General features: G+C 50.2%; 1 protein-coding gene across 1 annotated transcript; it reads left to right on the top strand.

Moving 5' to 3' along the window:
- Positions 1–1,925: 1,925 nt before the first annotated feature.
- SSH1 (slingshot protein phosphatase 1) lies at positions 1,926–18,934 on the top strand. The gene is made up of 13 exons (XM_086623293.1): positions 1,926–2,018; positions 3,813–3,877; positions 4,667–4,788; positions 7,730–7,798; positions 8,229–8,294; positions 9,656–9,850; positions 10,093–10,186; positions 11,480–11,608; positions 12,797–12,843; positions 14,314–14,460; positions 15,163–15,363; positions 16,266–16,896; positions 17,369–18,934. Exons 1-13 carry the CDS (start codon positions 1,934–1,936, stop codon positions 18,644–18,646), a joined length of 3,129 nt encoding a protein of 1,042 aa, XP_086479419.1. The 5' UTR covers positions 1,926–1,933; the 3' UTR covers positions 18,647–18,934.
- The last annotated feature ends 2,834 nt before the right edge of the window (positions 18,935–21,768 follow it).

Raw genomic sequence — 21,768 nt, 5'->3', positions numbered from 1 at the left:
GGGAAAAAAGAATATCCTTTGGGATATCTTTTCACTTTCCCAAAGAAATATTTCTCGGAATTCTTGGGACAGGAATACTGTGCATGATTTCCTTGTGCCTTATCTAACTGTTCCCATCCTTTTGCTGAAAAAACAGAGGAATGTGCGTGGAGCTGGTGTCTGGCTGAATATCCCATAGGTTGTGTTGGTGTCACTGCTTTTGTGTGACTTCTGCCCTTTTTTAACACTTTCCTGTGAGGTTTGGTGCGAGAAGGAAACAGAGCTCTTCCTGGCTTACTTATGGAACGAACCAAATTCCCATTGGCAGAAAATTCCTGCCGTTGGGTTGTGTGCCTGCGTTTGGGATCGCGGGCAAACTCTGCACGGCTCGTGTTGCGGCACGGCGTGCTAGCGGAGCGAGCGGTGAGTGCCAGGATGCTGGGGGAGTGTTGAACGGAGAAAAACTGGGTTTAACTGGAGTGCTGTTGTAGAAAAGCTGGGTTTAACTGGAGTGCTGTTGTAGAAAACCTGGGTTTAACTGGAGTGCCGTTGTCCTGCTGGCGTTTTAGTGATCTGATACATGACTTGTGGAGCCTGGAACTTAGGCGAAAATTTTAGTTCGCTTTCTAAAAGCAGCTGAAATCTGAAATTTAAACCTGATCCAGATTTTTCTGGGAATTTTGCACGGTGAAGATTCAGTTGAAAAACGAGGAAGCTTTGCCTGGGAATCTTGGCTGTGCTGAGCTTGCAGCAAGCGTTGAAAAGACACGAAATTTGTGTCTGTCTTCACAAAAACGCTAAGGTAGAGCGGAGCATCGGGTCTCGCTTCTGCCCCAAGGCAGAGACCTCAGATAAAGTACAGAATAGATGAGTGCTGGGAGCAGTAACTCCTGTGGGATCATTTTTCTGGAGCATAAGTAACTCCCACGTAGCACCATCTCGTAATGGAGCATTTATATTTAGTAGATATCAGACAGTAATTAATGATGATCTGCGTGTGGAAGTGCAGGGCGGCAGTGGATTGGGCTTTGGAGCAAGGAATGTCTCTTGCAATGTTCTGGGCAGCGTAGGAAACGCAGTGTGAGCAGTTCCTGTAGCATCTCCAAGGTGGGAGCAAGCCTGGTGGGAAACGCCAGCTTCACCACGGACGCCCAAGTCTTTTTCTAAACCGCCCGCCAGCGCGTTACGGCACTGTGTAACTGGGCTCGTGCTGGTGCGTGCTGTGACTGCTGGTTTTGTTCAGCCTTCTCTGTAGTCGTGTTCTGGGGCCCGTGTGGTGTTTGCCTCCGTGGAAATATTCTGTGTTTGCACATACAGTGACCTGCTGCCTTACTGGGAGCGTTTTGCAGGAGGGCTGTGTCTACCCGGAGCAAAGCAAAGCCTGTGCTATTGTGTTGGTTGCTTTTTCCCCTGAGGTTCCAGGGCAGTTTCCTTTCTTTTGTGATGGGCAGGTTGCATCTGCCCTCCCTTCCTCTTTAAATCTACAGCCAATTTACGGTTGCACGTTCTCGGTTTTACATTCTGAAGAACTCTCAGGAACCGAAATTAGTCAGAACTGATGGACTCGGAACCTGATCTTAAGTCATTTTACAGGTCTCAGCCTGTAAAAAGTCTTACTCTCTACTGTTTTTAAGTTGCAGGATTTGATAATCAAATGATAAAGTCATTTCCAGCCTATGACAGCTCAGGCAAGTATCTCCTGCAATGGCCAAGTAATAAAACGTTGGTGGAAAATGCCACATGAATAATCCACGAAGAATCCTGGAGCCATGCCGTGCAAGTGGCAGGATCAAATTTTGGGACCAGCTTCTCATGGCAAAATCCTGCTGTGTTTTAGCGAGGAGAAGCCCTTCCTTCCCTAGGTGTACAGCCCCAAGCACGTGTTTTTCCCTGCTGTTTCCTTTCAGTTGACTTCCTCTGCCGTTTGTTTTCCAGCCTGAGCGAGAGCTTTTTCATGGTGAAAGGTGCAGCCCTTTTCTTACAACAAGGAAACAGCTCCCAGGGCCAGCGAAGTCTCCAGCATCCTCACAAACATGCAGGTAGTGGATTTCAATCACCTACTGAAATTGTTGCCCCCTCCTTCCCCCGGACAGGCGCATGGCACGCGTGGGGCGGGAGGTGACCCCTGGAATTGTCAGTGGGTGTTGGACAACCCGCTGGGTCAAACCAGGCTTTCAGCCCACTCAATTCGAATGGGAACGGGTGGTCGTTGGGTCTTTGTTGAAGCTTTTTATCTCGGAACTGTAGCTGGAGTAGAAATTTATTCTCTGCAGACGTTACGGCATTCAGCGTGGCATTCCTTAGGCAGGGAAGCCTGCTGAGCCGGAGGGTCTGTGCTGAATATGTATCCCTGTTTTCCGCAGCCGCAGATGAAGAAATGTCACTTGGGCTTCAGTGGTTTGATCTTTGCCTTCCCCTTTGCCTGGGGTTGGGGGGGGGAATTGGAGGGGCTGAGGCACGGGGCTCTAGCCCCTCTGCTGTAGTTACCGAGGTCCTGATCCAGCACGGCACGGACGTTCCTCCGGGTGCTCTCCCAGCCTCCAGTAATCTGAAGCTTGGGACTTTTGGTGCCAGCTGACAGCGTTTGTTCTTTTGAAACTACCTGTAGCTGGTTTTGTTTGGTGTTGCCAATAAGAGCAAAGTTAAGTTAAACTGCTAGGTTTTAACAGGATCTGGGACTCTGGATAGATGTACCTTTCTTACCTCCTTATGTCCCCTTTCCTGGTTTCAGGAAAATCCCCTTTTGAGTTAAATCATCACAGTCTGGCCTGTAAGTTTATCACAGTTTAAGAACAGACCATCCTTCTTCCCCCAGTTCCCTGCAGTGTGCCAGACTGGTGGGAAGAAATGGTAGGGAGTTGTGTGGTGAACATATGTAAGGATTGATAAGCAGATAGGAGGTTCAGGAAAGTGGACTCTACTTACCCAGTGCCTTTATGCCTCCTGTCGTGGATAATTTTTGAATAAGTGATTACTGGGTAAGAAGAAATAAGATCGTCGGGGCGTTTTGAGAGCAGGAGCATGTGGGAAAGGCACAGTGTGGTACTGTGTGTCTGCTGCTTAGTAAACACTCCAAGCACAAAGAGGGTGTTTGAATGCCAGGCTTGGCTTTGGGTTTCTTTAATTGTCAGCAATTTCATATACCCAGCAAACATCCTACGGAAGGAATTTTATCTTGTATGGAAAGTTATGAGTGCATTACTGAGTTATTAGATGTGAACTTGTTCTGTTTTCTTGTAGATTCCTTGTTCCTTTTGCTTGCTTTTGCCAAACAGAAATGTACCCACCGCTCTAGAGCCTGACTTGTTGCATGAGAAGCACTTTGTTTGAGATAGAAGGGATCCATCCCCCAAACCAGGCTCCTCAGAGGTTTCTCATGTTCAGATATACCCTGCATAAGGCCAGCGGGGCTGATCCCGTGATGCTACGTGTGTTTCACAAGTCAAAAGTTTTTTTCTTTTCTCCTTTGTTCGTTTTTTTTTCAATCACAGTTGTTCCTCCTACTGCTTCCTCCCCTGTCCCCAGTGCCCATATCTTTCTGTCTTCTCTAAGATGCTGTAACAGGAGGGCTATCATCGTTTCTGCCAGTTGCAGGTGGTCTCGATATATTTGGTGGCTTCCAAACACCGTAAGGGCGAGTTCTCCCAGTCAGGTAACGCTCATCCAAGCAGCTCACTTCTGTTAGTAGGGACAGCAAAGTTAATTGGCCTCCCTTAAATGGTATTTTTTGACCTAGAAACATCCAGTTTCTTTAAAGGTCAAGACTCTGCCTGTTCTTAGTGCAGCAAGTGAGAGACAGACCCTTTCCGATTATTTCTCTGCTCTCCCTGCAGGTGATTTGCCCCAGCACCTCCAGGTGATGATCAACCTCCTTCGCTGTGAGGATAGGATCAAACTGGTAAGAAAAGATTCCTTTTCCTGCTCCCCTTTCTGTTGGAGACGTTTGAAACAAAGCTGTAGAGGTTGACAGAAAGCGTTGGCAAATCCTAGGTTTCAGGGTCAGCGTAGCTGTGTCCTGGTTGCCAGCCCTGCCGTGTTTTCCTCTCCGCTCCTTTTGCCCTGGTCCTTATATCCAGGTAATGAGTTGGGTCAGGAAGCTGCTCTGTCCAAAACGTGTTTGTTTTATGAAGTTTAATTTTCTAGTCAGCTGACAAACACTAATACAGGAGAAGAGACAGGAGCTTGCTGGTGCTAGTGGGCACTCTTAAGTCAGTCTTAAAACTGCATCCAAGCGGGGCTGGATTTTCTTTTAAAGAACTCTGCAGAGGCTATAAAAGTCCCTGCAGAAAAGTCTGGGTCAGTTATCCCCTCCAGCGTGACTAACGTGTTTCAGTGAAGGCTTGCGAGTGGAAGAATTCTCCGAATCTGCCTCGGGTTTTAGCTCAGTGCATGACCGATGTTTTTACCAATGTTTCTAGCTGAACCCCTTTAGAACACATCTTCAGGTTATATTCTGTAGTATTTCTCCAAACTGGGGCAGGTAATCTAGGCTAATCTTCTCCCCAGCCGATGCCAATTCAAACTGGCAACTGGCCACACAGTCTCTCCCTGTTTCTTTCATGCTCCAGCTAAATAAAGCTTTTGGGCACGGTTACACCTTAAAAAAAAAAAAAAAAAAATACTAAGCAGCAATGGAAGTAATAATTATCCAAAAGGCAGTTTGCAGAGCTTGATGACCTTTTTCTAGGCTGTCCGTTTGGAAAGCGTGTGGACAGACCGAGTCCGGTACATGGTGGTTGTGTACAGCAGCGGACGACAGGACACAGAAGAGAATATTCTGCTGGGTGTGGATTTCTCCAGCAAAGAGAGGTATGTCTAAGGGGAGGCTGGGCTTGGAAATCAGGCAGGCTGGGTTCTCTGGAAAGCCTGTCAGCACCAAATTGTCCCCAAGCAGTTGGTTTGCATGTATCTGCAAATTTTAGCAAGAGAAAGGGCGTGCGTTGAGTTTTCTGACCCATTACGAGGGCGAGAGGGTGATTTTTTTTGTTGTTGTTCCAGAAAGCTTTCAGTGTCCTTGGAATCTCTGGGCAGTTGTGGGCAAAGCGTTCCCATGTATCCCATCTGTAGGGCTGTGGCATCTGCCTCATCTGTGGTATTTTGCTGTCTGCTCGCTACAAAACGCTCCTGCAGATGCATTTGCAAAACTGGAACTTGTTCTGTCCACCAGACTCCAAATCTGTTGATGGTATGATGCAACGGAGCTGGTTTTTGGAGGGGGTAGCTTAGTTGCCAAACGTCAAAAAACAATACTGCAAAAGTACCTCCAAAAGCAACAAACGTGTCAGTAGTGAGCTGTTTCTTTTGTCTGACTGGTAAGAGCACATAATACTTTGAAGGCAAATAAAATATTTTGTTATCGCAGACCCTCTCACGTCATTCCAGTTCTAGATGAGTAAACCAAGGCAGAAAGGCTCTTGGCTCGGAGAGACGAGGCTGGTTTGGCAGAGCTGGAGTTGGAAGTCAGAGCTTCCAGGCCGTTGTTTCTGTTCTCCGGTGATTTAGCAGCCTGCCATGTTGTGCTGGTGCAACCACTGTGACTTTTGTTTTCTTTTTTATAGAATCATGGAATGGTTTGGGTTGGAAGGGACCTCAAAGATCATCCAGTTCCAACCCCCCTGCCATGGGCAGGGAAATCCTCCACTACACCAGGTTGCCCAAAGCCCCATCCAGCCTGGCCTTGAACACTTCCACGGATGGGGCATCCACAACTTCTCTGGGCAACCTGTTCCAGTACCTCACCACCCTCAATGTAAAGAATTTCTTTCTTATATCTAACCTAAATCTCCCCTCTTTCAGTTTAAATCCGTTGCCCCTTGTCCTATCACTACATGCCCTTGTAAAAAGCCCCTCTCCAGCTTTCCTGTAGGCCCCCTTTAGGTACTGGAAAGCTGCTATAAGATCACCCCGGAGCCTCCAAGTTTTTGGATAACCTTAGTGGATGTTTCCCTTGCTATGAGTGGAAGGAGGGAGCTTTTGCAAGCGAGACCGGTAGGGAAATTCCTAAGAAGGAATAAAATGATTGTCATTGACTTTGCTGCTTCTTGTAGCTGCTGTTAAATTACTGCTGTTAGTGTCACGGAGGAAATCAAGGTACCCTCAGTGTGCAACAGCAGTGAATATTTGCTACGTCCTCCTCAAATCTGAAACAACCTTGCAAGAATTCCATCCTGGTGATTATTGATGCGAGACAAGAGGAAAAATGGAAAAGTTACGACAAAGCCATCCTAACTGTAAGGTTGGAACGTGTTTCTGTTACTGTCTGCCCTGAAAGCCAAAGTTTTTGTTAATTAAGGGCAAGTCTCATGCAGAAAGAAGTCAGTTGGCATTAGTGACTTCATTGAGGGACTCCATGGCTCTGTGTTGGGGCTGAAATGTCACTGCTGAGCTCCAAGCGCTCCGACTGCTGACAGTCGGATGAGTCAGTCCCTTTTGTGGGATTTATTCCTTTTACATGTGTTTAATAAAAACCACTTTTTCTCGCAAAGCTCTGAAGCGCACGTTGTCCGCACGCGTGTTCAAGCTGGCCTGTCAGATCCTTTGCTCTGCTGTAGGAGGCGGCCGAAGGCTCGAAAAAAGAGAGGAAAAGAACAAAACAACACCTGAGTTCTTTGCTAACTGGCAGTTGCTGTGTGCATCCCAATTTCCTTTAAAACTTTAATATCTTGGTAGCTTAATTATTTACCAGTTGAAAGTTACTGGCCGCCACTATAGTATGGTTTTCTTGCCAGGTTGTGTCTCTGAAATGAAAGTGTTCTTTGGGGTTAGGCAAACTCATAAAATCCCTTTCTGGCTTTTCTGCCAGCCCAAGTGACGAGGTGAAAATGGAACGCTCGGTCCTTTGAAAGGCCCCTCGGGTCCCCTTTGGAAGGGGCAGGCGGCTGCTCTGCCACCGTGCCAAGGGCTCGCTTTCAGCCCCGCTTCAGCGTGCCCGGTCTCTGCAGCCAGGTCACTGGGATCTGCTTTTGATGTGCTGGTGGGGAGCTGCCTTGCACTGGGCTTACGAGGGTGAGAAAGCAGGGGAGGTGATGGGGCAGATCCTGCAGTGCCTCCAGGCAGGTTCTGGGGGGAGAGGAGAGGTGGCAGTTTTGGTGCTTGCTGCCGTGATGCTGTTTCTCCAGCCCTGTGCAGCGATCGACGTGCTAATATCAGAGCAGACCTCCAGACTTCAGCTGCTGGTCTCCTTGCGAGCTATGTGTTTGGTGGTCTAAGATATTACTAGGAATTACTAGAGCAAGACTTGAGGATTTTAAAAATTAAAGAGTATTAATAATTTACAGGCTGAAAGAGTTGGGGCTGTTCAGCCTGGAGAAGAGGAGGCTCCGGGGTGACCTTATAGCGGTCTTCCAGTACGTCAAGGGGGCCTACAAGAAAGATGGGGAGAGGCTGTTCAGGAGGGCCAGTTGTGATAGGACAAGGGGTAATGGTTTTAAAATAGAGGGAGGTAGATTCAGATTGGATATTAGGAAAAAATTTTTTACCATGAGAGTGGTAGAACACTGGAACAGGTTGCCCAGAGAGGTGGTGGATGCTCCATCCCTGGAGACATTCAAGGCCAGGTTGGACGAGGCCCTGAGCAACCTGATCTAGTTGGAGATATCCCTGTTCCTTGCAGGGGGGTTGGACTAGATGACCTTTGAAGGTCCCTTCCAGCCCTAACCATTCTATGATTCTATGATTCTATAATTTAGGATCTTGGTGTGACCGCATTGTGGCCTATATTTAACATCCTGTATAACAATCTCTCTTCCAGTAAAAGCTGCACTATAGGAATGGTTCTTCGTCTGTGGAGTGATACTAAAATCCATCTTGACGGTGATGGGTAAGAAACCACATTAAAAGGATAAATGTGAATGTCTTTCCCTGCTTGGGGGCTGCTCTAGGAGAGATTTTCTGTCACCTTGCAAATGAAGTTCCAATTTTGGATTCATGGCTGCAGTCCTCTTATTCAGGTAGTGAGTTTTTGTCTTGATGCCCTCAAACCGCTCGGTGGAACCTCTGATGCCCCATGAATGTTCTCTAAAATCCCACTGGAGGAGTGGAGCACCCATTCCTGGCAGCCTGTGCTGGGAAGAGTGTCTGCTTGCCATTCTTATTTGGGAGGATGTTGGAAAATCCATGACACAAACTCTCATCCCTGGTTCTTTTTGACTGTGAGTGCCCCTATAGCTGCCTTGCAGTCGGTGTTTGTAGAATGCAGCTCGTGATGCAGAGAAGAGCCGTTTCTGACTGGTTTTTTTTTTTCCTCCTAGTGGCTTCAGCGTGAGCACTGCAGGGAGAATGCACATCTTCAAGCCAGTGTCGGTGCAAGCCATGTGGTATGTGTGTTAATTAGCTTTATTGAGAAAGAGACTGTCATTTCTGTGAGTAAATTAAAAAGAAATAAGCTGCGTTTTAGCATTCTCCATCATTGGCATTTCATGAGTCGCAGCAGAGATGCTGCTTCCCCGTGTCAGCAGGTAGCAGCACTATAAAGGAACTGGGAGAATATTGATCCAAAACCAGGATCTTCTGCCTCTGTTGAGCGCAGCTGTGTGCTCCTCAGTGTAGAGGAAATGGCACTGGTGGGGTGGATAAACACCAAAGACCGACTTGAATTCATCAGGCTGCAAACCCTTCCTCTCTCTCTGCATATTTTCCTAACTGGCTGAAGGAGGAGTCTCGGGACCCACTACCAGTCTGGTGGCATCTCCCGTGCTCTGTCTCGTTACTGGGGCCGGCTGGGGGTTCCTGTTCACCTTTCAGCTCCTGTCACCCCTCCCATGCACAGGGATTCCAGAACTCTGTGGCTGAATCAGCAGCAGCTGTGCCAGCAAATTCCTCCTTGGAGAGGCTGCTGCGCAGCCCCGCGTGGAACAAATGCTTCTCTTTTGGCCCGGGCAGTTTGCTGGCTCCTGTTTGAGCCTCGAGAGATCCCTGTCCTTGCGGCATCCGATAGGGAAGAGATACAGATGTAGAGAAGGATGTCGTGCGAGAGACAATTTGGTACAGAAACAAATGAAACTCTTGTTCCTGTGGGTTTTGAACTCGGCCCCTCCTGTTGGCAACCTTAGATGTGGTTAATGTGTTTGAGTACAATGACATCTTCAGAGTAGGGCTTTAAAAAAAGAAAAAAGGAAAAAAAAAGAAAGAGGAGGGAAGGAAGGAAAAAGTAATGCTAGAATTTGCAAAAACAAATGACCCAATCTGGGCCCTGTCCCTGGAGCGTGTCAGGGGCCAAGAATGCTGGCAAATATGTGTTTGACTCCTTGCTGAAGGTGGTTTGAAAATTGTCCATGTTCTTTATTTTCCTTTGGTCTGGCTTTACGAGTTAGCTAATGATTAGATCCCAGAGCGACTTGTGCCTCGTGCTTGCCTGTTAATCAGGAGAAGATTTCAGCCTCTGCCTTGGACGGGCTCTTGAGAAGGCCTCCAAGGTGCAGTTTGTGCCCTCTTTGATACCGTAAATCTGCTGCCCTTAAAAAGCAAGCTGCAACAAACAATGCTGAAAATCTTTTTTTTTTCCCCTCTGTGAACATCTCTCAGATCATAGAATCATAGAATGGTTTGGGTTGGAAGGGACCTTGAAGATCATCTAGTTCCAACCCCCCCTGCCATGGACAGGGAAAGATCAGAGCAGATCCTGCTCTGTCTCTTCCTGCCGCTCACATCTGCACAAACTTGTTCTCCCAACTTGCAGGTCTGCTTTACAGATCCTCCATAAAGCCTGTGAAGTTGCAAGAAGGTACAACTACTTCCCAGGTGGGATGGCCTTGGTCTGGGCCACGTACTACGAAAGCTGCATCAGCTCCGACCAGAGCTGCATCAACGAGTGGAATGCAATGCAGGACCTGGAGTCCACCCGCCCCGACTCTCCAGCCCTGTTTGTTGACAAGTCAGTTCTGAGTTTTATTAGAAGAAGTTGGCTTGGCTCACGAAAGGAATCTCCCCTTCTCCCTTTTGTTCCTCTGGTGCTTCATTTCCTTTTTATTCATAAATGTCTTCAGATGTTTTTCTTCCCTTATTCTCATAAAAACTGCTCTTAATACAAGTCCTTACCACCACTCCTCTGTGCAGTGTGAGTTGTGCTGTACGTTTACCGCCAGCTCGGAGACATCCTCTCCTTTTCCTTTGCAGGCCAACTGAGAGGGAGCGAACGGAACGGCTCATTAAAGCCAAACTCCGGAGCATCATGATGAGCAAAGACCTGGAAAATGTGACTTCTAAGGAGGTAAATATAAAAACTCCTGCTATCTCATTCTTCCTGCCAGGCTCCGTTGCCAGAGAGTGCAGCGCTGACGAAGAGACGCCCTGTGAGTGGGTGTCCCTGGCTGTTGAGCGTGTTTCCAGCTGTTCCCTAAAGGCTCTGCTCTTTGGCTTCGTCGTACCTCTGTTTTCCCAGCAAAGACATCGGGGTAACACCAGCATCAGAGCGCGTTTTCAAGACCTTGGTAACAAGTATGTGACTTTCAAACACGAGTGCCAGGTTCTTTGCCAACAGAATCATGGAATGGGTTGGGTTGGAAGGGACCTCAAAGATCATCTAGTTCCAACCCCCCTGCCACGGGCAGGGACACCCTCCACTACACCAGGTTGCCCAAAGCCTCATCCAACCTGGCCTGGAACACTTCCAGGGATGGGGCACAGAGCGGTGTCAGAGGTGATGCCTGCGTTACGGTGGGTCGTAGCACACGTAGGCACGTCCGAGCAGGGAATCTGCAGGCACTTATTCCTGAGTGCATCCCTGTGCCTGGCACAAGTGAAGGCAGCACTCTCAAAAGACACAGCTGGCACCTTGAGGCCTCGCAGTGGTGTTGGATGGACGTCCTGGTCTTCACTTGCTCACGGTCAGCGTGGAGCAAAGCACCTTCTTTTCTCCCTGTCGGCTTCATTTTAAGGTTTTATTTTCCCTGTTCCTGAACAAATGTCAGAGGAGCTTGCAGACAACGTTTTGCTCATGAGTTTATGGATGGAAAATCACAAGTCAAGGCTAAAGCTCGTTTGGAGCCATCCCACAGGCTGGTGTAAATACGTCCAGCCGGAGCGCAGACGCATTCAGAGCAAATGGAAATAGTTCTTTTTGGGTTGGGTTTTTGTTTGTTTTTCAAGGGAGGCTGTTAACATGCAGCACTGGAAATCTCTCTCTTCACCAGCTCTGCTGCTGTTATTCACTCCTTGCTTCTAATGAGTTTCACATTTTTTTTTGTTAGCCGCTCTCCAAGGTCTTGGGTTTTTATCTAATCATTTTTAAGAAGCAGGTACCCTGAAATACGTGGATTTTTTTTTTTTTTTTTGTACTCAGATGTTATCTGAAGCTTTATTTGTAGATCTTTAATCTGAGGACCTAGGAGACATCTCCATCTTGGGGAGATGCCACGTAGTGAGATTCCTTGTCTCCAAAAGGTTGAATCCCCCTTGCTGTTTGTAACGAAGTCCAAAAAAAAGTGTTTTGTGGAGGAGCCAACAAACATTTCCGTTGAACAGACGTGATTCTAGGTGACATCCTTTGTTTTCTTCTCTGCAGATACGAAATGAGCTGGAGAAACACATGAATTGCAACTTGAAGGAATTCAAGGAATTTATAGACAATGAAATGCTGCTTATCCTGGGTCAGATGGACAAACCGTCTCTGATTTTTGATCATTTATACCTGGTAAGCTGACGTGTTAGGAGATCCAGAACCGCAGGAGGCTCAGTGGGGGTGATCTGATGAGTCGCTGGGCTCAGGGGAAGCTGGATTTGGTGTCAAGGCTGACTTGTGCAGCAGGAGCAAGAGGTCCAGCCTGTTGTCCCTCCCTTTGTGCAGACTTCCTCCAGGACCCATGTTGCTTGTAAAAGCCCGCAGCAGAGAAGCCCTTTTTTCCAGCTACGTTCTTGTTTCTGGCGCTGGGTGTAGTGGTTCTTTCCTGGCAGGTTGATCCTGTTTCAGGACACACCGTGGCGTAGCTCCCGTTCTCTCCATGCACACTCATTTTCTATTTCTAGAAATAGAGATTTTCTTTTAAGACAAGCACAGGGTCTAGCTGGGGGTGCTGCCCCGGCGTGACAGCCGTTCGCTCTTTGGCTCTGATGAGGGTCACTGTATTTTCTTCTCGACTGAGCCCGTGAAGTTCCGTAGGCATGGCCAGAACCAGGCACGGACTGAGGCACAGGGTGATGGGCTCTTGCAGCTTGTGCAGGAGCAAAGAACGGTGCGTGTTTCGTCTAATCTTTTGCCACTAGATGGTACTCCGAGCAAAAGCAGGCACTGCCATCGGGAACAAAGACTTGCTTGAGATGGACGCATTTGTGCCCCTTATGCTTGGTTTTTTGTTTAATTGTTTTGTTGGTTTGTTGTTTTTTTTTTTTCCTGGAGAGAGTCAGAGGAAGTGCTCATGTTTGAGGGCAAAACCTGCTTTCTAAACCCTTTTTAGCTTTCTGTTTTGCAAGTATGAGGAGGATTCAAAGTGTAACCACACCCCTAACTTTCAGGATTTGCCTCGCTTCTCAGATACCTGTGGTCCCAGTCGTGCCACATGTAATCATTTTCTTTCCCTGCACTATCTCTGTGCTTAAAGATCCGGAGTGGCCGGGGGCAGCGATCTGGGATGTGCTCTGTCACACGCTGCCCTAGAACTGACTCCTTAGGTGAGGACATAATGCCCTTCTCCCCCACTTTGGGAGGTCCCTGCCTGTTCAGGACAGGACATCTCTGTGCTGAGCTGCAGCGCTGGCTGCGGTGGTGCCACGTTGCTGTTTCAGAGGCCATCACCAGTATTTCAGTGAGGCCGAGGGATTGCAGAACTTTAGGAAAGAGGGAGGGTCTCGGGCTCCTCTGAAACGTGTTTTGTGGCTGTTGCAGGGGTCTGAGTGGAACGCCTCCAACCTGGAGGAGCTGCAGGGCTCGGGGTGAGTACTGCACCTTTCAGCCACCAGCCTTGGACTCTCTGAAACCTCTGGTCGTTTGCCTTTAACTTACATTCAGGTCTCTCGAGATGTCCTATGATGTTTGTACACTGTAGGGATGAGTTTGTGTCCGTTCCCAGCACTGTGGGTAACTTAACATCAAGACCTTGATCAAGAAGTCTTTCCTACCTCATCTCTATCTATCCCATGTAGAGTGGAAATAACAAGTAGTTTGTGAAGTACATCAAGATCTCCAAACCCCCCCCCCAAATGTGTAGCAGCCAAGCGTGAAAACAACTGTACATGTTGTTGTGTCAGGTGTGAATTCCTACAGGCTGCAGAAGAGCAAACAGTACAGCACTAAGCTTAGGAAAAAACTCTATCTCAATGGAGCAGAACTTCCTGTGGATAAACAATCTCCATCTCACCTGCCCAGACAGGCAGCTGCAGGGCTGTCTTTCACCACGCTCTCATCACCACACCACTTCTGGGCTTGATTTGCTTTCACGCTTTTTGGACGAGTGAGAATTTTGCATATAAATATTTGCTGCTTGCCCAAGGCATACCCCAACCCCGATGTGAGAGACTGAAAAGTATTGCTCAACAGTGTGACTGAAAGTGTTTAATTTGGAGTCCTTAGGAACAGATGTCTGAACATCTTTGAACAAGTAAATCAACCAGCATGTTAATGGTTTAGATCTACAGGGAAGGCATCTTGACATGCAGTGTCTAAAAGTCATAGAATCATAGAATCATAGAATGGTCAGGGCTGGAAGGGACCTTCAAAGGTCATCTAGTCCAACCCCCCTGCAACAAACAGGGATATCTCCAACTAGATCAGGTTGCTCAGGGCCTCGTCCAACCTGGTCTTGGACAAAGCTGGACAAATTCTGAGACAAATATCCTCTGTCCTTGATTTGTCTGAACGATACGAGGTAATAAATCCACACGGGCATTCGCTCTCCCCGGGTATGTTGTAATCCCTGCTGTAATATTTGGCAGGAATCGAGACATCCCATGTGACTCCCCTTTCATATTTTTGGTCAGAAAGAAGGGAAAAGGATGGTTTTGCAGCTAAAGGCTGCAGCTGAAAGCTGCGATTCCTGGGTTCTGTTCCCAGCTGATGCACTTTTCTTCCTTCAGCATCCCAGAAGCTGTGTGGCACACAGCGGGGAGTTTCTGATGAGGTTACAAAGCCTCCATGGATGGGATAAAAGAACCTTCTGCCTCCTGTGCCCATGGTCTTCTGACGCTTTGGATGGGATGTGCTGGTGGTGAGAGATGGGTGAACGGACAGCCCCAGCCCGTCACGCGCGTGACCCGTGTCACCGGCTGCCCCACGGCTTCGGGATTAGGGCCGTAGATAAAATCTTACAGTTTTTGTTGTGTCAGATTTCATGGATTCACAATGTGTGTCAGTTCCCTTTCATGACCATGGCAGTTCAACTTCATTTTCCTTTTGGTTCTCCGCAGCATTGACTACATTTTGAACGTGACCAGGGAAATAGATAACTTTTTCCCCGGTTTGTTCGCGTATCACAACATCCGAGTGTACGACGAGGAGACCACAGACCTCCTGGCTCACTGGAACGAGGCGTACCACTTCATAAATAAGGCCAAGTAAGTGGGCTGGGAGACGCGACTTAGCACCAGAACACGTCCAGGCCACGGGGTCTGACGCCGTGCCCTGCGGGATTCATCCAGCACGGAGCTGGGCGCTCCCTGAACCCACACCACCACTGAAGGAGGCAACTGGGCTTTTGTGTTACTGCTTTTGCCAGGAGTTTGCTGTGTCCCTGGAGCTTCCCCGTATCTCGTCTCTTCCTGTACTGACATTAACCTGTTCCTAGCCTATGATAGTTTTATTATTATTATTATTATTATTTTGTTTTGCTTCCAAAAGGAAACAAAGACATTTCCTCTTCTCAAGAAGTTCTGGAAATACTCCAGCACATGTCAGTGTTGGACTAGCCCCAGCTGTCCCTGCAGATGAGAGATGGTGACAGAGCCCATCGAACTCAACTGGGCTTTTGCGCTCAGGTTGTTCCTGCTTATCCCTGTGTCCAGAGACTCGGGCAGGCAGGAGGCTTCATGGTGGTCTCTGAAACAGCAGCATGATTGCAGCTGCCCTTCTCTAACTCCCGACTTTTCTGGAGAGAGATTCTTCTTGTGGTGCACTTAATCCAAAACATTTCTCACCTGCTGAGCCGTGGTGTCAGGGTGGTCGGGGAGACAAAGGACTGTCCCTCCGCCACGTGAAACGGTAACAACAGGTACCGTAACCAGAACGATGAGACGTGTTTTCCTGTTTGCCCTTCCCAGGAAGAATCACTCCAAGTGCCTGGTGCACTGCAAAATGGGCGTGAGCCGGTCAGCATCCACTGTCATAGCCTACGCCATGAAGGAGTTCGGCTGGTCGCTGGAAAAGGCCTACAATTACGTGAAGCAAAAGCGCAGCATCGCCAGACCCAACGCCGGCTTCATGAGACAGCTCCTGGAATACGAAGGCATTTTAGACGCGAGGTGAGGCCGCAGGGTGGATGGGAAGGCGGCTTGCAGGAAGTAAAGGAGCTGATTGTAGGCAACCTCTCGTATTTTTGTGTGCCGAAACATGAATCCATCTCCATGGAGTTCTGTTCGGTCAATGGGTTCTCCTGCCGATGCCTCGCACACGTGCCTGTCGTGCTCAGCGGCGCTGGCAGGGCGTGCGTGGTGCTGTGGTCCGAAGGGCAGATGCAGAAGGCTGGGTTTGCTAAACCTTTTCCATGCCAGGCCTCCCTGGATGGAAGTTGGCTGTCTTCTAGGGAGATCTGCTCTGGTTTAATTCGTTGAGGGTTTCTCTGCTTTTGGGAACCGTGTTCGTGTTTCTCAGCAGCCAGTGCTGTTCAGCAAAACATTGTTCTGGGTTTATGAGGCAGAACTGAGCCCGGGCAGTGTTGGAGGCAAATCATTTGCAGTTCTGAGTGACCGTGCCAGTCACAGGTCTTCGTCATGGCAAGCGCTGTAGTGTCTGATAAGGGTTTCTTCGTGCTCAGCATGGCCTCTGCTCTGCTGGGGGAAGAGGAGGAAAATTTTTCACTCTGGTTCAGCAGGAGCTGTGCCATGAGGTGTGCAGAGATGTCGGTTCAAAGTGTTTTGCTCTGACAGAGGGTTCTCTGCCCCGAGGGTCTCCTCCCAGGGGCTGTTCTCATTCTGGCTGCGGTGCCGGGCACTGCTGCGAGTCTGCTGGGCCAAAGAGACTCTGGAGTGGGCAGGTGGGAGGGCTGAAATCCTGATGCTAGAGATGGTTTTGTCCAAGTGGGACCGCAGGGCTGGACCCGGCGGTCAGCTTGTCGGTTCTGGGTTGTGGAGAGGGAGGGACACTCCTGGAACTGAGCATCCTGCAGTTCAACATGAGTCACTTGTGTCTTTGTCCGTTCCCCCAGCAAGCAGCGGCACAATAAGCTGTGGAAGCAGCAGGCGGAGAGCAACCTGCCCCAGAGCACAGATGGCACCGCGGGGTCGGGCGACTTCTTGCTCGAGAGCTTAGACATCGACCTGGAAAACCGCCTGGCCGACCTGGACGCGCCTTCGCAGTCCACGTTCCTGGACAACCGCGCCGGCACAGAGGTGTCTGTGGGGTTTAACTACTGCTTCCGTCGCCTCTCGGACACGCTGCTGGAGAACAAGGTCCCCGGGGACAGGGAGGGCTTTTTCCACGTGGAGGAGCTGGAGCGGGATGCGCTTGCGGAGCGCACTGCCCCGCTGGTGGGACAGCCCCCCTCTGCGCCTGCGGAGGGGAGGCTGCTGGAGACGGCGAAAGCCCTGGAGACAGCGGAGCCGCTGGCAGAGCTGAGCAGTTTCACCGAGAAGGAGGTGAAGAAGAAACTGGACTTCAGCCCCAGGAAGGGAAGGATAGTGCTGGGCCTCGGGGACCCTGGGGAGCACGGTGGCAGGGAGGAAAATCCGATGGAGAAGTGGAAGCGACGTTTGTCCATGCACAAGGAGGAGAGCAGGCTTAATAGAGAGAACTTGAATAACAACAACAGCAAAAGGAGTTGCCCAGAGGATTTTGAGGTGCGTATGGAGTTGAAATGTGGGGGATTAGCATGGCTGACTCTACTGCAAGTGAAACTGCTCTTCTCATCTTCATAGCACAGTTTCATTTGACTTGGATAAAGCCTTTCATTCCATGATGAGCTTCTTCCTTTTCGAAGTGCTTCTGAACATGGCTTTGCTTGCCCAAGCTATGGATTTAGATGCCAGAGAGAGAGCGCACGCATGTGAGTGCCCTGTAAACTGCTTTGGGCAACTTGCTTGCATGACCGCCGCTTGGTACCATCCGGTAGGTATTCTTCCGTTGAAGATACTGTCTGCTGAGAAAGTACGTGGCTTTTGTTCCTGCTGCAGGGCCTTGAGGGATGTGGAAACGGGCTTCGCTCCAAATCTGCGTGGCTGTAAATGTCTTGTGGTCTGTGCCTTTTGCTCTGCTTGTTGCCGACGTCTCGCTCTGTGCCTGTTTATCTGTGCCTGTTTTCTTTTTTTGCAGCACGACGCCGTGTTTGGGATCCTCAGTAAGGTCAAACCTTCCTATCAGTCTTGCACTGACTGCATGTATTCCTCGGCCAGCTTGTCTCCTGACTCCTTTGGGGAGCAGTGCGAGAAGTTGAACCCCGGCACTGCGCGTCGCAGCACCACCATCTGCACGCAACCAGCCCTCCTCTCCCACATCAATGCCAACTTGGCGGACCACCTGCCCAGCAAGGCACGCTCCGAGGAAGGCATCAGAACTAAAAATAACGAGGCTCCCCTTCCTCTGTCAGCAGAGGCTGGTACTTTGGAGGCTGGCGCTTGCGAATCGCTCGATCAACACCGCAGCGTTTTGGAGAAAGGGAAAGATGCACCCAAAACCCCGGTCAAAACTCTGCTGCCCAGGAGAAACTCGCACTGTGACAAGAGCTTCCTTCATGCAGCAGTGGTAAAAGAAGAGTCTCTAGCCAGAAAAGACAGCAAACCTACCAAGGATATGAAGTACTTGTTGTTTAGCAAAGACTTGGAAAAGCCAAGTGCAAACAGTTACTTGATGCAGCACCAGGAGTCTCTTATTCAGCTGCAGAAGGCAGGCTTGGTGAGGAAGCACACCAAGGAGCTGGAGAGGCTGAAGAGCCTGCCCTCGGACGCCTCGTCGCTGCTCAGAGAGAGTCCCCTGAGCAGAGCCGACGCCGGCATCGCGGAGGAAAGCGAGGATTTGCTTTCACATCACGGCCTCGTACCTCTTCTGGGACCAGCCCCCTTGATACCCGAGGATGCAGGAAACGACGTGGAGAAGTTCGAGGTGAAACGCGTCTTGGAGGGGATCTCTCAGAAAACCTCCACGCCTGTGGCGTGCCGGTTGGAGCACACGAGCAGTTTCACCAAGGACTTTCTGAAGACCATCTGCTACACCCCCTCCTCCTCCCGGAGCTCCAACCTGACGCGTAGCTCCAGCAGCGACAGCATCCACAGCGTGCGGGGCAAGCCCGGCCTGGTGAAGCAGCGAACTCAGGAGATCGAGACCAGGCTGCGGCTGGCTGGCTTGACTGTGTCTTCTCCTCTGAAAAGGTCCAATTCTCTCGCCAAGCTCGGGTGTCTGAACTTGTCCTCCGAGGACTTATCGAGTGACATGGATGTGTCAACCGTAACGGACTCGAAAGAGGCCGTTTCTAGCGAGTCTTCCGTGCTCTGTGAGCCACAATCCACGCTGAGGAGCGCAGACGTCACCTCCAAACTGGCAGCGAAGCCGGCGGTCGGAAACTTGAAGAACACGCTTTGGATGGGCAAAAGTTGATGCCTTCCGTGGGGGGAGCAGGGGGGTGGATTTGGGGGTTTTTACGGCGTTTGTTCGTTGCACCGCTGCAGCTTTATCATCTGACTTGCAGTAGCTCGTCTGGTGCCACCTCCTCTCGCCCTCCCTGTGCTCTCAGTGGGGAGAAGAAAACTGTACTGGGTCATGATGAATGGCACAAGGGAAAATAAGATGTATTGCATGGCTTAGAAGAGGACTTTGTGCGTGAATTGCCCGTTGTCCTGCAGAATGCTGTTTCTAGTACTGTTTGCCAAGTATAATAATGTGGGTTCGTGTGTGTATATATAGATAGATATTTGTATCTACTTATCTATCTATCTATATATATAAAATGCTGAAATACTCAAAGGCTCAACAAAATAATTAGTCGTGACTTTTTTTTTTTTACAGAACGCACGCAAGTCTCTAGTCAAAAGAGAGCACTTGTGGAAAAAAAAATCCTTAAAATGGTGACATCGACACTACCTCTGTTCTTGCTGACTTTTAGTCTTAGGTTGGTGTTTGGGAGATTTGGTTGTTTTGGGGTTTTTTTAAAGGCTTTTCCCACAGTACTTCCTGTTGTTTGAAGGTGTTCCCTTAATGTTAACCGTAAAGGCCTGGAGGAGGAGTATGGAGGCAGAGGCTTTACGGCACCGAGTGGCCCAGCTGTGACGTGAAGGAGCATCGAGCTGTGTTGGTGTTGGCCATGTGACCTGCTGGCGTTAGTCCGTCTGCGCTGCGTGACCGGCTGGATTGTCCTAGTCTCCCGTTGGTGCCGGAGCGACACCCAGACTGTGTCGCTGTCGCAGCCTTACGCCCCCGTGGAGAAGCGTCTTGTTCTTCAGGTGTTTTTGCTGTCGTCGTGGTGTGTGATGTCCCAGTGCTGATGATGAGCCTGGCCAGTAAGTGACCGTGGACCCTCGTGAAGCTTCGTGTAGTGCTGTGTCAGTGTTGTGGATCCTGCGTTGGGGACTCTTCTTCGTCAGGCTGTTGGTGGCACGCTGTGCCGGCGAGGTGGCCGAGGAGAGATGGTTCTCCTGGTGTCCCACACGTTCAAAATCCCAGTAGGCAATAGGTGAACGTGTGGCTTTTCTGATAATGGCTGTTGGTTTTGGTAGAACGGTTCCTGCGTCCTTGGTTTGCCTGCAGCTTGGGAAGCTGTTGACGAGGTCCAGGGGGTTATTTATGCTGAGTGTCCGGAGGCTGGGTGGCCCCAGGGCGAGGAGCTGGGGTGTACGTGTCCCATCCTTCTGCCAGGGTGACAGAGGCGTAAATCCTGCTCTCGGGGGGTGGCGAGTCCTTCAGGGTGAGCAGTCAGACAGAAAAACGGTCTGACTCCAAAGAGGGGGGGTACTGAAGGTGCGGGTGACATGTCCTTTTGGAGGAAAGCTGCCGTGACCTGCAGGGAGGATGCCGGGCGCTGCCCCTCGGCGTGGTGCCCGCGGGGCTGCGTGCTTGGCAGCAGTGGTAGCCAAGGAAGCACGTCCCTTCCCGCACCGGGACCAGTTCTCGGGGACTGGGACCAGTCTCAGACCGGTGTTAACCGCGCGCTCCTCTTCTTGCACGTCCCGCCGTGGGATGTGCTGGAAACGCAGCAGTTTGCTGATGCTGTATGAAATGTGCATTTTTTTGGAATGTTTTGTGCAGCCAGCCGGGTGAAGAACCGCTCCGGGCGAGATGCCCTGGCCAAGTCAGGAGGGGAGAGCTCGAGAAGCGTGTAGGGAACGTTGCTCCAAACCTTGGTGCTCTCTGAGTCCCACCCGGAACCGTGCTGGCAGCTTGTGCCTTCAGGGTGATGTTTTGAAGGAAGCTTGGAGGTCAGTGATGGCAAACGGATGGATTCGCTCGTTTAGCATCCAGGCTGTGAGTGCGAGCTCTCCCTCCTTTTAAGATCTCCGTGGAAAGCCATTCCTAAAAATCCTCTGCTTGAGGTGTGGAGAGAGCGGTCGTTCTCAGAGTCTGTACTAATCAAAAATCCACCGTCTGGAGAAAGGGAGCCACGTGCTTTACTGTCTGAAATGCCCAGAATTTACCTTTGGGTTTTTTTTTTCCTTAAGCATAAGACTCCCCATTTTTCTGTTAACGGTGTGAGGAATCATAGGGACTGGCAATCAGTAAATAAATGTCCCTCCTGGAAGAGTCTCAGACTTGATGGACGTTTGTAGCTTAAGGCAAGCTTCCTCCTTCACCCGTGAGAGCTGGTTTGAACCCGGAGCCGCTGCGTGAGGGCACCCTGGGAAACGTGCACAAACCTTTGCTTTTTAGGGCTGCGAAAACGCTGGGTCGTGTTCAGAGCAGGACTGAAATACCCCGTGCCCGACGTCAGCGACGTCTACTGCAAACCATTCCCTGTATTTGTGTCGTTTTCCCTGTCCTCGCTCATCCCCGATTCCGATTCGTGGCCGGGGCGACGCCGGGGGCACGCGGGTGGCCCCGGGGCTGTTTGCCACGCTCGGCGTTGATCCTGGCACAGTGTGACCATCCGCCTCGGCTCGCACCGGCCGCTTGTATCCCTATTTTTCCCTCTCTGCCGGTTTCTCCGGTACCTTTCCCAGCGCTGCGGACGCTTCCCATTGCTGCGTGGCCAAGGGAAGAATTGGGGGGGGGGGGGGGTGTCAGATTTGAATAAAGATAGAAGAATTCTGTTAACCGATGCCAGCGAGCGGATCTATTTCCTTCCTGTTTTCCGGAGTGCCTGCCAAGTTCTGCCACGTGCAAAGCGCCGCTTGCCCGGGGCGTCGCTCGGCGCCCACCGCCTTCCTCGGCTCTCGCTGGACCAACCCCACCGCTTCCCACGCCGGGCTCGGGGCTGCGTCGTCGCGACGCTGTCGGGATAGAGGCAGGGTTTAGCGGGAGCCGGTCCCAAGGTGCGCCCGAAGCCCTGGTGTGCCATTTCGCAGGGTTTTGTAGCCAAACCCGTGATGCTTGCAGAGCTCAGTAGGTTGTTGCATGAGAAGGTAGGTGTGCTTGTCCTCTCCTGCGTGTCGTCATTGTTCTTTTACAATTGAGTGCCTTAATAATAGTTTACAAATACTGTGTATTTATGCTGAGCTGTTAAACTCTGCTGTTTGCTGTTGGGTTTTTGGGGTTTTTTTTTGGTGTTTCCGGCGGCAGTGAGACCGTTC

The sequence above is a fragment of the Tauraco erythrolophus genome, chromosome 19 (genome assembly GCF_009769465.1).
Source record: "Tauraco erythrolophus isolate bTauEry1 chromosome 19, bTauEry1.pri, whole genome shotgun sequence".
Lineage (NCBI taxonomy): Eukaryota > Metazoa > Chordata > Aves > Musophagiformes > Musophagidae > Tauraco > Tauraco erythrolophus.
Note: the sequence above shows the minus strand (reverse complement) of the source record. Positions and strands in the feature narration are given on the sequence as shown.